Source organism: Cuculus canorus, chromosome 5, assembly GCF_017976375.1.
Source record: "Cuculus canorus isolate bCucCan1 chromosome 5, bCucCan1.pri, whole genome shotgun sequence".
Taxonomy (NCBI): Eukaryota; Metazoa; Chordata; class Aves; order Cuculiformes; family Cuculidae; genus Cuculus; species Cuculus canorus.
This window is the reverse complement of record NC_071405.1, coordinates 16,785,081-16,796,502: the sequence shown is the minus strand read 5'-3', so window position 1 is coordinate 16,796,502 and position 11,422 is coordinate 16,785,081. Positions and strand designations below refer to the sequence as shown.

Here is an 11,422-nt window from a genome sequence, read left to right as displayed (position 1 = left end):
TCCAACAGCTCCATCTCCTTCTTATGTTGAGGATTCCAGAACTAGACACAATACTCCAGATGAGGTCTCACAAGAGAGGGATAAAGGGGCAGAATCCCCTCCCACTAACCTGCAGGCATTGCTGCACTCGTTTGGTATACCCTCTTCCCCGCCAAATCAGGGTGTACTCTGATTTGCTTGGGTTTAGGTTGGCCTGGGAGCATTCAACCATCCCCCACGCACCCAGCTGTCTGTGTGGTTCCTGCAGATGGATGAGAGCCATGGAATCCCTCTGACCTGCCGAGGGCAGGAGGCTTTCGGCAGTGCACATCACTGCAAGTAGCTGCTGTCACATTCCATCAGCCCCAAAGGGAGCCGCTGCAGAAACTTGCAGGCTGTTTCAGCGTAACAACACCCCTCAGAGCAGAAGTGCACAGAAATTCTTCCTTTCCAAAACTCTGAGAAGCTGGGATGGAGCAGATGCCTGGCCCTCTCCACTGCCCCCAGCCAGCTCCTGTGTTGGGCCGGCAAGGCGCAGAGGAGCTGTCTGGGCAGAGAGATGAATAACTCCTGCCCTGCCCAGGCTGTGAGAGCACTGCTTCCAAGGGTTTGAATGGCTCCCTCAGTTCCCAGGCTGGGGAAATGCACCCTCTCCAGTGAGAGCTTTGCCCATCTTTTCTTAACAGAGGAGGAAAGGAACCCAATCCAGCGGAAGGTGTCCCTGCCTGTGGCAGGGAGGTGTATCTGGACTTTAAGGTCCCTTCTAACCCAAACCATTCCATCATTCTACCAATATAAATTTGTTTAATCATCATTCATTCCCTCACCCCAAAACCCCTTGACTGGAGCTTCCCATGTGGTCACAGTGAAGATATCCACAGATAAAGCTGGAGTAGTTAATCAAGAAGCTCCTGTTAAGACAAATTACAGATTGAAACACCGAGATCGTACAATGGGAAAACACAGTCTTCACCGTGTTTTGAACTGAAATCACCTGAGTAATGAAGAGCCTGGCTTCCAAACTAACCCACACCTTAAAGCCTCCGGGAAAGCCGCACCGAGAACCCAACCTGGGCTCTGCTTTTCTGTGAGAAAAGACAAACCAGGGACAGGATTTCTGGACACTGGTTTACTGCCTGAGCAGGATTTTCCTAGTTGAAGGAAAGATTGGGTCTGGGAGTGACAGGTCACAGGGTGGAAAGCACAAATACTTCAGATCTATTTGTTAAACAGATAAATGCGATACAGAGCAGGCAATAAACTATCACCTCTCACACTCATTTTAAAATCTATTGTCCCTGCAGCATTTTCCTGCCTTTCTGGGTGCAGATACTCCAAGTAACATGATGGGATAAGCAGCCAGGCCATGCCACATCCCAAAACATCCACATAGATGCCTGTGGAGAGAAAAGACACGGATCTCAAAGCACATGGATGCTTCTGCCCTCCTTCAAACCATGCAGGCTTCCTCTTCTCAAATATCTCCATTTTAGGGCTTGGAATTAGGGTTAAGCCAAACTCTGTGAAAACCACCAAGCCAGAGCAGCAAACTGCTAAGTTTTGGGTGCTCTGCTCCCCCTCCCATGCGCACAAGCAGCAGCCAGGGAGGACATCCCTGCCTCCATGCAGACCTGCTGCTCTGTACACTACAGTTAAGAAAATTCCTGAGGAAGCTTAAAAATAAACATTATTTTAGCAATATTAATGGAATTTGCCTGTGAAACAACCCCAGCTCTGGGTTTTTTAACTTGGCAGAGCTGATCTTTGATGTCTACAAAGCATCCAAAAGCCTAAAACTTGGATTTCCACTGTTTAGGGCTGTGCTTGATTTGTTGGCTATTGTCACCGATGGGTATCCCTCTAAATGGGATGTTCGATGGGTATCCCTCTAAATGGGACGTTCCTTCAGCAACCATGTCGAAGCCACCTCGCCCGACAATGAGAAACATCATATTTACATACAAATTTTATTTCGAAAGCAAATCCTAGCACATCGCTTCAACAAGATGAAAAGACTACGCAAAATACAACATAAAATAAGAAAAAATAAGAGGCACTGTCTTTTTCTTTTTCTCATTCTGGGACTTGTGTCCACGTGTCCAACGCAGAAAGATGCCTCAGGAAATCAAGGAGTGAAGAGGATTCCATTCTAGGTTTTTCTTTTTACACCTAGAGCAGAACCTAGTGACAAAATTCAAGTGCGGGGAGCTGCAGTGTCAGCTCAGCTTATCCTCAGGTTATGCCTCGGCTACAACTTCCATGGAATCAGGTTTACAACCTTTCGTTTAGCTTCTTAAATAAAAGCAAGGTCAACAAGGGAAGTAAGAACCCAAACCCAATCCTCATTAAAGGGAGATTTACCTCCTTATTTCAAGTCTCCTTCCCTCTCCAATCTGCCTTCCACTCCTCCCCAGCTACTCCTTCAGTAGCTACTGTTTGCACTCACCTCTTCCCAGATGGATTGTCAGGCAGAAATGTCTTTATCATCACTTGCACCCGGTTTCCTCTCTAGCTATTCACCTTTTTGTTTCTCAAATCAGGGCATTTGTCATCAGACCTCCCTTTAACTCCACAGCCCAGGTATCACTTCTAGTCCCTGTGCCCATTGGAACTCTCAAACTGCTGAACTAATGAATGCAACTCCCTGGTTCCTCACGCCTCTAACACCCCCCCGGCGGCTGTTTCAGCTCTCTGCTATCCCAGCAGGAAGATGGTCATCAGATTCACTAACCTAGCCTGGTTGGGAAGCCCTTTGGCAGCTTCCTTCCCTGCACTAACATGCAGGACAAAGACAAGTTTGTTATTAGCCTAAAATTCCCGGTTGAGCATAAAAACCAGTCACAGGGTTTGTGGTCAGCCAGCCTGGCTATTTCCCCTTTTTGGTCTTTGCGGCTGTGGCATTGTTGGTCTTGGCTTTCTTCTTCGCTGACCCCTTAGTCTCCGGCTCTTTGCGCTTGGCTGATGTGATGGAGCCCGTCACCTTGAAGAAGTCGTCGAGGCGGCCCTGTGTGCTGCCCTGACGGCTTTTGCTCAGCCTCTTGACACCGTTGCGGATCCGTTCTTCGTTGAATTGCTTCTCTCCACACATGAATTGGATGAGCTCCTCCTCATTCGGCTCGGTCCACTTCAGCTCAACAGCATCGGGGTTGATCACATCGGGCTCTAGAAAGAGCTTCTGGGCTTCTTTGTGTAACCAGTTCTCAGGCAGAGGGTACTTCTTGGTGTCGATCTGCTGAATGATCTTCTCGATGCTTTTGTGCTCCTTGATGAGCTCAATGGCGCGCTTGGGCCCAATACCACGGATGCTCTCGCAGTAGTCGCATCCTAGGAGGATACACAGATCCACAAACTGCTCCCAGGTCAGGTCTAGATCCTGCAGAATGCGGTTCAGGTGAAACTCCTGGATAGGCAGCTTCTTCGTCTCGCTGGCAGTAAGATGTCGCATCAATACAGGACTACCAAAGGTCAAGCAATCCATATCTTCTGTAGCAGCCGCATAGACCTTCCCGGCCTTCACCAAAGTGGCACAGCTGGCTTCGGCTTCGCCCGGTGCCTCCACGTAGGGAATGCCCATCAGCGTCAGCAACTTCTTGCACTCGTCAGTGTGCTGCTGGGTCACCTTAACCAACCTCTTACTGTACTTCTCAATGTTGTTCTCCTCTCCAGCCTCCTGAGCTTCCTGGAGGTGTTTCTCAGCCTCAGCTCGGCGCTCAGTCCGCTTCGCCAGCTCTCCCGATTTCAGCTGTGGTGGTTTGCCGTCGAAGACGTAAACTGGTTTGATGCCGTTCTCCACCATGCGGATGGTGCGGTAGAACATGCCCATCAGGTGGCTGGTGGTCTCACCTTCTTCGTTCTGAAGGACTTCAGCGCCCTGACGCACAGCGATCAGGAACTGGTAAATGCTCATGGAGGCATCGATAGCGACCTTCCGGCCGAAGTACGACTTGATGTCATTCTCCCGGATGGCACCAGGAGCCACATCGGCAATAAGCTTAGCCAGGCCATGGATTCCCATCCTAGGGAACAACAAAGGGGAGGCTGGGATCAGCCTCTGCACACACGCATACACACAGTGTTAGGGGGAGAAGCACCAAAGGGAGAGGTCTGCTTCCTCTAATTCCCATTATTCCATGGGCTGTGGCCTCCCATTACATTTCCCTTCCTGCCTTGGCCCCTCCAGACTCTGCTGTTCCACCCCAAAACACCTCCAGCTGCTGTTCCACAACCCACCTTGGCCTCTCCGGCTGCTATTCCCCCCCTCAACCACCCCTGCTCCCCTAACCTCTCTTCTCCACCCCCCATAGACCCTCCAGCCCTATTTTCCCTTCCTAGGCCCCCTCCTAGCACCTTCAGCCTGCCTTGACCATCCCTCAGCCGCCATTCTTCCCTCCCTCAGCCCCTACTGCCTCCTCCTGGGCCCACCTCAGCCTTCTCTTAGTCCCTCCCTACCCCCCCTCAAGCTCCCCCTGCTGTTGTTCCCCCTCTCCAGGCCCCTTCCGACTCTCCACACCACCATTTGACCTGCCAACTGCCACTCACCCTCTGCAGGCCCCCATTCCGCCTCTCAAGGCCCCAGTTCCAACCCCTCAGGCCCCATTCCCCCCCCTCCAGCCCCCATTTCTCCTCTCCAGGCCCTTATTCCACCCCAGCCTCGATTCTTCACCCTCCAGGACCCCGTTCTTCCCCCTAGCCCCCATTCTGACCACCTCTCCATGTCCTAATTCCCCCCAGCCCCCATTCCTCTCTCTCCAAGTCCCCAATGCCCACCCCCCAGGCTTCCACTCCACCCTCTCCAGGACCCCATTCCCTCCCTCTCCAGGCCCCGATTCTGCACCCCCAATCCCCTCACTCCAAGCCCCCATTCTCCCCACAGCCCCAGTTCCATCCCCCAGGCACTCATCCCCCTCTCCAGGACCCCATTGACCCCCTCCAAGCCCCCAATTCCCCCCTCTCATGGGCCCTGTTCACCCCAGCTGCCATATACCCTCTCCAGGCCCCAATTCCACCTCCCCAGCTGCTGTTTCCCCTTTCTAGGCCCCGATTCGGCCCTCATTCTCCCTGCCCCCACCCCAATTCCATCCCCTCAGCCCCCATTCCGTTTCTCCAGGCCCCGATTCCGTGCCCCCAGCCCCTGTTCCTCCCTCCAGGCCCCGATTCCGCCCCTCCAGCCTCTATTCCTCCGTCCAGGCCCCGATTCCGCCCCCCTAGCCCCCATTCCCGTCCTCCAGGCCCCGATTCCTCCCCCCTCGCCGCCGTTTTCCCCCTCTAGGCCCAGCTTCCAACCCCCCCAGCCTCCGTTTCCCCCATACAGGCCCCGATTCCACCATCCCAGTCCCCATTCCTCCTTCCCAGGCCCCGATTCCGCCTCCCCAGCTGCTGTTTCCCCTCTCCAGGCCCCGATTCCGCCCTCTCACGGCCCTCGTTCTCCCCACCCCAGCCCCAATCCCTCCCCCTCAGCTCCCATTCCCTCTCTCCAGGCCCCGATTCCTTCTCTCCAGCTGCCGTTTCCCCCTTCCAGGCCCCGATCCCTCCCCATCAGCCGCCGTTTCCCCCTCTTCCAGGCCCCGATTCCGCGCCATTACCCGCCACTATCTCCCGCCGCCGTCGCCGCGGTGCACACCGGGAGCCCGCGCAGCCAATGAGGAGCAGCTTCCGCCGCCCCCGCCCCCATCCCGGCATGCACCCTGCCCCGTCCAGACAGTCCCCGTCCCGTTGACCCCGCCCACCAATCCAGAGAGGCCTTGCATCCTCTGGCCCCGCTCCCCATCCCGGCATGCCTCGCGCTTGATGCCCCGTCCAGATAGGCCCGCCTGCCCCTCCTCCATCCCAGCATGCACTGCGCTTCCTGCCACCTCCTCTTCCGGCTGGGGCGGGTAGTGGAGGTAACGACGTGTCCGGAGCGGAGCGGGAGCAGCGCGCGAAGCCATGGTGAGGGGTGACGACACAACGGAGGGCGGGGTGGGGAAATCAGAGGCCGAGACTGGAGGGGACCGGGCGCCATGGAGAGAGACCTTAACAGGGGCGTAGCGGCCGTGGTGGAGCCTGAAACTACAGCCGGAGGGGACCGGGGCTGTGGTGAGAGCACAGCAGTGGGGTGAGGCCATGGTGGAGGCTGAAACCACAACGGGGGGTGGCAGGGGCCGTAATGGGGACTGGGGGGCCCGGACTGTGGTGAGAGATCATAAGAGGCGAGTGGGGGCTATGGTGGAGGCTGAAACCACAACAGGGGCAGCAAAGGCCGTGGTGGGGACTCCTACTGGGTGCTGCGATGAGGGACCATAGTGGGGAAGTGGTGGCCGTGGTGGAGGCTGAAGCCGCAACAGGGGGTGCAGGGACCATGGTGAAGGACTGGGGACTGCTACTCGGGGGCTGCGGGCCACGGTGAGAGACCACAGCAGGGAGGTGGGGGCCGTGGTGGAGACTGAAGCCACAGTGGAGGGGGGACCTGGGGCTATGGTGAGGGCCAGAATCTGTGACTGGGGAGTTGGTGGCCACGGTGAGGGTCTACAACAGGGGAGCAGGTGCCATAGTGGGGGCTGAAACCACAGCGGAGGGGTGGCAGGGGCCATGGTTAGGAGTGGGAGCTGAGACTGGGGGGCTGGGGACCATAGTGAGGGCCAGGGGCTATGACTGGGGCATCGAAGGCTATGGTGAGAGACCACAACAGTAGCGTAGGGGCCATGGTGGAGGCTGGTGGCCACGGGGAGGGATCACAAAAGGGGACCGGGAGCTATGGTGAGAAGCTGCAATGAGGAGGCCCCAAGACGGTGTTAGAGATTATGGTGAGGGCCGGTGGCGGGGACTTGTGAAGGGACCCCAGTAGTGTGGTTGTGTTTGCAGTGACAGCTGAAACCACAGCGGGGGGCAAGGGTCCATGATGAAGGCAGGGGGCTGCAAACTGGGGGGCTGTTGTGAGGGTCAGGGACCACAAGTGCGGGGGCTGGGGACCATGGTGAGGGAACACAGTGAGGGGGCCATGGGGAGGACTGCAGGCTGCACACCAGGGGGACTGTGGCCATGGTGAGAGACTGCAACTAGGGAGCCCGGGGCTGCAACAGGAGGCTGGGGGCTGCGGTGATGGCCCCGGGCTGTGACGAGGTGGCTGGGGACTGTGGTGAGGGCTGTGGGCCACCACAGAGGTTCTGGGGGCTGGTCCCAATCCCAGCCCTGGTTCCAGTGCTCACCATCACTTTGTTCCCACAGGAGCTGGAGGCGATGAGCAGATACACCAGTCCAGTGAACCCGGCTGTCTTCCCGCACCTCACTGTGGTGCTGCTGGCCATCGGCATGTTCTTCACTGCCTGGTTCTTCGTGTATCCCCGAGGCGGGGACCAGGGGAGCGGGGATGAGGGGTAGGGGCTCACCCCATGCAGCCACCGTTATTGCCTTAACCCCCAGGCCGCAGCTACGAGGTGACTTCCACCAAGTACACGCGGGATATCTACAAGGAGCTGCTGATCTCGCTGGTGGCCTCACTCTTCATGGGCTTTGGCGTCCTCTTCCTGCTGCTGTGGGTCGGTATCTACGTTTGAAGCCTGCCGGAGGAGAGCCAGCCCTGTGTGGTGAGTCCTGAAGGCCTGCAAGGGCCTAACAGCCTGCTTGTGTCTGGAAATGCAGCCCTAGGACAACCAGTCTGTCCAAAACCAGAGCTGGGATGCGCAAAAAGCCATGCCCACCTGTTACAGGGCTGGTGCTCAGCCCCATTTGGCGCAGTGAGGAGGAGTCTGTGCTGCCTTTCTTCTCTGCTCCATGCCAGCAGAGTCTATCCCAGTGCCACCCTGGGGAATCCTGTAACCGACTGCCATCGTCTCTCCTTTGGTTCTAGGTGGGAAGCCCAGCAGAAACGTTTTTTGTATTTTTATACTTCAACAACAAAGCACGTGTCAGGCATGGACTGTGCTGCTGCCAACTGACTTCTGCCAGTGCAGCAAACATGGCCTGAATAAAACTGACTCCATCATGCAAACGCTTCTGGCCTTGTGGTTTGTCTCTTAGATACACTTTTTATCTGGCTTTTCCAAACCACTTTGATATTGGCACAGGATCCCTGTGCCTTGGGACAGGCCCTGTGTTTGTTAGAGACTTCCAGAGCTGTATATGCCCAGAAGGGTTTCAGGTGAGCCTTGGTGCAGCGAGATGCTAGATAATCAGTGCTTTCCGCTCTAAGCTCAGCTTTTCTATAGAATCATGGAATGGTTTGGGTTGGAAGGGACCTTAAAAACCTATCCAGTTCCGATTACAGGAAAGCTGGGAGGGGCTCTTGATCAGGGAGTGCAGGGCCAGGATGAGGGGAACTGTTTTGAACTGAAAGAGGTGAGATTGAGATGAGATCTTAGGGAAGAATGTTTTGCTGTGAGGGTGGGGAGGGCCTGGCAGCCCCTGATCCAGTGGGAGGTGTCACTGCCCATGGCAGGGGGTGGGACGGAATGGGCTTTGAGGTCCCTTCCAACCCAAACCATCCCATGACCCTGTTCTATTTTTATAGGTAGCTTTGAATTTGTAGACCTGCTTTCAAAATCACAAATTCAAGAGGGCTTAAGAGACTTAAAGCCTTAATTTCCAGTCTGGAAGGGAAACTTCCTCTGGTGCTCCTCTTTTTGATACCTGTTCCAAAAGGTGCTACGTGGCTTCTCCGACCTCTGGAAACTCCCGCTGATGAATTAAGGGATTCCTCCATCTCGTGTGAAGCAGGGAATTGAAAGACCGTTACTTCATAGCAAGGGAGGAATGTGCCCGGAGCCATGCTTGGATACAAAGCAGTATTTATATATTTATTTATATGGGCATATTTACCTCCAGCATAAAACAAAGTCTAAATAAGCCAAATGAAAAAAGTGGGGAATCCGGAGACTTGGCACTCAAATTCAGCAAAATATAAATATAAATCAGAAAGAAAAGAGGGAAACCACGCTTGTTCCCCCAAATAAAAACCGATAATCAAGAATAACCTGCTAAGAATGCAACTCTACAAACTTGCTGGCAATATACAGTGATTAAAGCTGTGACAGCAACATTTAAACCAAACAAATTAGTGCTTTACTTTTTCCTTAATCCTTGCAGCGGTGCCATAGTCTCTATTTACAGGCTTTAAGCGCTAACAGTAGGACAGAATCTTGGTGAATTTGCTTTTGAAACAAACTCCGGAACAGCCAGCCTCATTTTCACACTCGTCTTCCTTCCTGCCAAGAATGTCTAGAGAGGTGAAGCGCTGGCTTTCCAGTGGGAAGAGAGGGTTTTCCCTAGGCTGTTGGGCTGGAGACAGCGGCTCAGAGATCCCTCCGTCTCTTGCAGGGCAAGGCCTGATTGTGAACTCTCTCGTTGCTGATTGGGGATGGGGAACGCATCTCCAGAGGTGCTTTAGGGGGCAGTCTCTGCAACCAGCTCTTTCCGCAGGCGTAGGAACAATCCCGTGAGCCTTTAAGAACCATAACTTCCCTGTGAGCTCTGTTCTCACAGCAGCCTGTGGACCTGGCATAGGTTTTCTGAGATATCGTGATTTAGGATGCTAGAAACTGCCTTCTGAATCCCTCTCCTCTTTAGATACCAGGGATTGCTGTCAGCTTAGTGCTGCTCCCCTGTGAAACAGCCAGCTAGGGCCGGCCATGGCACTTTGTGTGTTGCCTCACCTCCATTCCAAACCATCCTGCCCACTGCTTTGAGGCACATATGGGAAAGCCCTGTTCCCATTAGGAGAAAAAGGCACTAGAGATGGTTCTGTAGCCCTTAGGCACTTGGTTTGCCAGCAGCCCTCAATGAATCCCGTGACAAACTACTGTGGGCACACTTGCGAGGCTGCTTCTTCTCTTGGGCCACCACTGCTGGCACGTTCCTAAGTGATTGATTGATTCCTGTCGTCTAGGAGCGGCTTTCCTCGCTCCAAGGGGATCTGTGGGGTGACTGCAGGCGGTGCTTTCAGCTCTGGCCCTCACAACACCGCCCGCTGCCTCCTCAGGGCCTGAACGAGTGCACAGGCATTGAACCCAGAAGGGAAAAGTGGGTTGGAGAAGGCTGCCTCTTGGCTACGTGGGCATCAAAGAGCACATGGCATCGCTCACCTGAACGCGGACGTGCCAGACTGGGCCACTGATTGCCAAGTGGAGAATAAAAGCTGCCAAGAAAGTAACTTCCCAGTTTAAGGCCAAGCCAAAAAGCTCAGGGCAGGTGTGAGGAGAGTACTGAGTGACCTCTGGAGAGCAACACAGGAAGGTTTCCTTCCCAATTACAGGCAGGATCAGAGACCCCTGCTGAGCTGACCTGCTTGCAATGAGTACTCCTAAGCCTTGGGACCTCTTGTTCTTTTAAGGAGAGTCTTCTAGCTTCACTGCTGCTTGGCTGCCCAGCATTCCCTGCTTCCCCCTCTGGTTCCTGCCTGCCTGGGCTTCAGTGCCTTCTAGGAATTGGAGAGCATCACCACTGCAGCGTGAAGCTGGTTGGGTGGGATGAGCTTTAATGTTCTTTCCAACTCAAACCATTCTATAATGGAGTGTTTGGTGCCTATAGGCATCCAGGGGAATGAAGACCTGACCTTAACACACAGCGAGGTCCTTTGGCAGCAGAGATGCCAGCTCTCTCTTAGTGACGTTGCAAGGAATTACATGGCTACGGTTGCTTTCCTGGGGGAAGCTCAGAAAGAAGTTCTGAGACAGGTGGCAGGAACTAAAACTGCTTCCCAGAGTGGGAAGAGAAAGCTATGTAGGGTCCTAGGAAATGTACACATCTGCTATCTCTCTGGATAACATACATCTTTGCAGCTTGTGTCTCCGGAGCAGCAGAGCCAGCCATGCACTCCTCAGTGCTGAGAACATGGCCTGCAAAGGGATTCCTGCAGCGGGATTTCTGCAGTGGGACTCTTGCAGCAAGCAGAGATTCCTACAGAGAGATTCCTGCATCTGTCTCCACTGAAGGCAACCAAATGCAGCAGCCGGAGCCCGGTGCAGTTCCCCAAACCAGTTTGGTTCCAGTTGCCTCCAAACAGTGACAGAGCTGCATGGGGCAAGGTGTGCTCTTTGAAGCTAGCAGTTCCACCCCTCGCTGCCCTTCCCCAGCAGTGGCTGCTGTTTCCTGAGAGAAACGCATCTCGGATGGAGGGAACCTGGTGGTGGCTCAGCCTGCGGGAACATTGATGTTTCCTTTAGGAAAGGCTGCTGGAGCAGGACGGGGAGGATGAGGCGCAGGCCAGTCAGTCACTTTGTTGTCTCCCAGCACCACTGCGGCAGTCAAGCTTTAACGTGGCACTTAGCAGTGGCCCCCTTTGGGTTTCCTACGCGAGACACACGTGGCTCAACAGGGACAGAATTAAGAGACCCATTTTTATACGGCTTAAAAAGATTTCAGTAGTTTAGCAAGTTAAGAACTTGTAACAGTAAAATACCCAAAATACACTGAACATAACTGCTTTCCGAGAACAGCGAGGGCCTGCAGGCACTGCCATTCCCTCTTTGTG

General features: G+C 54.4%; 2 protein-coding genes across 4 annotated transcripts; one reads left to right on the top strand and one right to left on the bottom strand.

The window, feature by feature from the left end:
• Positions 1 to 818: 818 nt before the first annotated feature.
• On the bottom strand, positions 819 to 5,639 carry FEN1 (flap structure-specific endonuclease 1). 2 transcript variants are annotated; one of them, XM_054068523.1, is made up of 2 exons: positions 5,562 to 5,637; positions 819 to 4,030 (listed from the first exon to the last, which is right to left on the bottom strand). In XM_054068523.1, the coding sequence occupies exon 2, from the start codon at positions 3,992 to 3,994 to the stop codon at positions 2,846 to 2,848; it is 1,149 nt and encodes a 382-aa protein (XP_053924498.1). In that variant the 5' UTR covers positions 3,995 to 4,030; positions 5,562 to 5,637; the 3' UTR covers positions 819 to 2,845. The 2 variants fall into 2 exon arrangements, with proteins under 2 accessions (XP_053924498.1, XP_009565043.1); XM_009566748.2 differs by having other exon boundaries at positions 823 to 3,995; positions 5,562 to 5,639.
• Positions 5,640 to 5,754: 115 nt separating this feature from the next.
• TMEM258 (transmembrane protein 258) lies at positions 5,755 to 8,600 on the top strand. 2 transcript variants are annotated; one of them, XM_054067981.1, is made up of 4 exons: positions 5,755 to 5,907; positions 7,183 to 7,292; positions 7,385 to 7,541; positions 8,465 to 8,600. In XM_054067981.1, the coding sequence occupies exons 1-3, from the start codon at positions 5,905 to 5,907 to the stop codon at positions 7,509 to 7,511; spliced, it is 240 nt and encodes a 79-aa protein (XP_053923956.1). In that variant the 5' UTR covers positions 5,755 to 5,904; the 3' UTR covers positions 7,512 to 7,541; positions 8,465 to 8,600. The 2 variants fall into 2 exon arrangements, with proteins under 2 accessions (XP_053923956.1, XP_009565042.2); XM_009566747.2 differs by lacking the exon at positions 8,465 to 8,600 and adding an exon at positions 7,805 to 8,071.
• The last annotated feature ends 2,822 nt before the right edge of the window (positions 8,601 to 11,422 follow it).

Coding starts and splice junctions, on each gene's coding strand:
- FEN1 (XM_009566748.2), bottom strand. CDS start 3,994: ATGGGAATCCATGGCCTGGCTAAGCTTATTGCCGATGTGGCTCCTGGT.
- TMEM258 (XM_054067981.1), top strand. Junction 7,293..7,384: donor TTCACTGCCTGGTTCTTCGT/GTATCCCCGAGG, acceptor CCCAGGCCGCAG/CTACGAGGTGACTTCCACCA.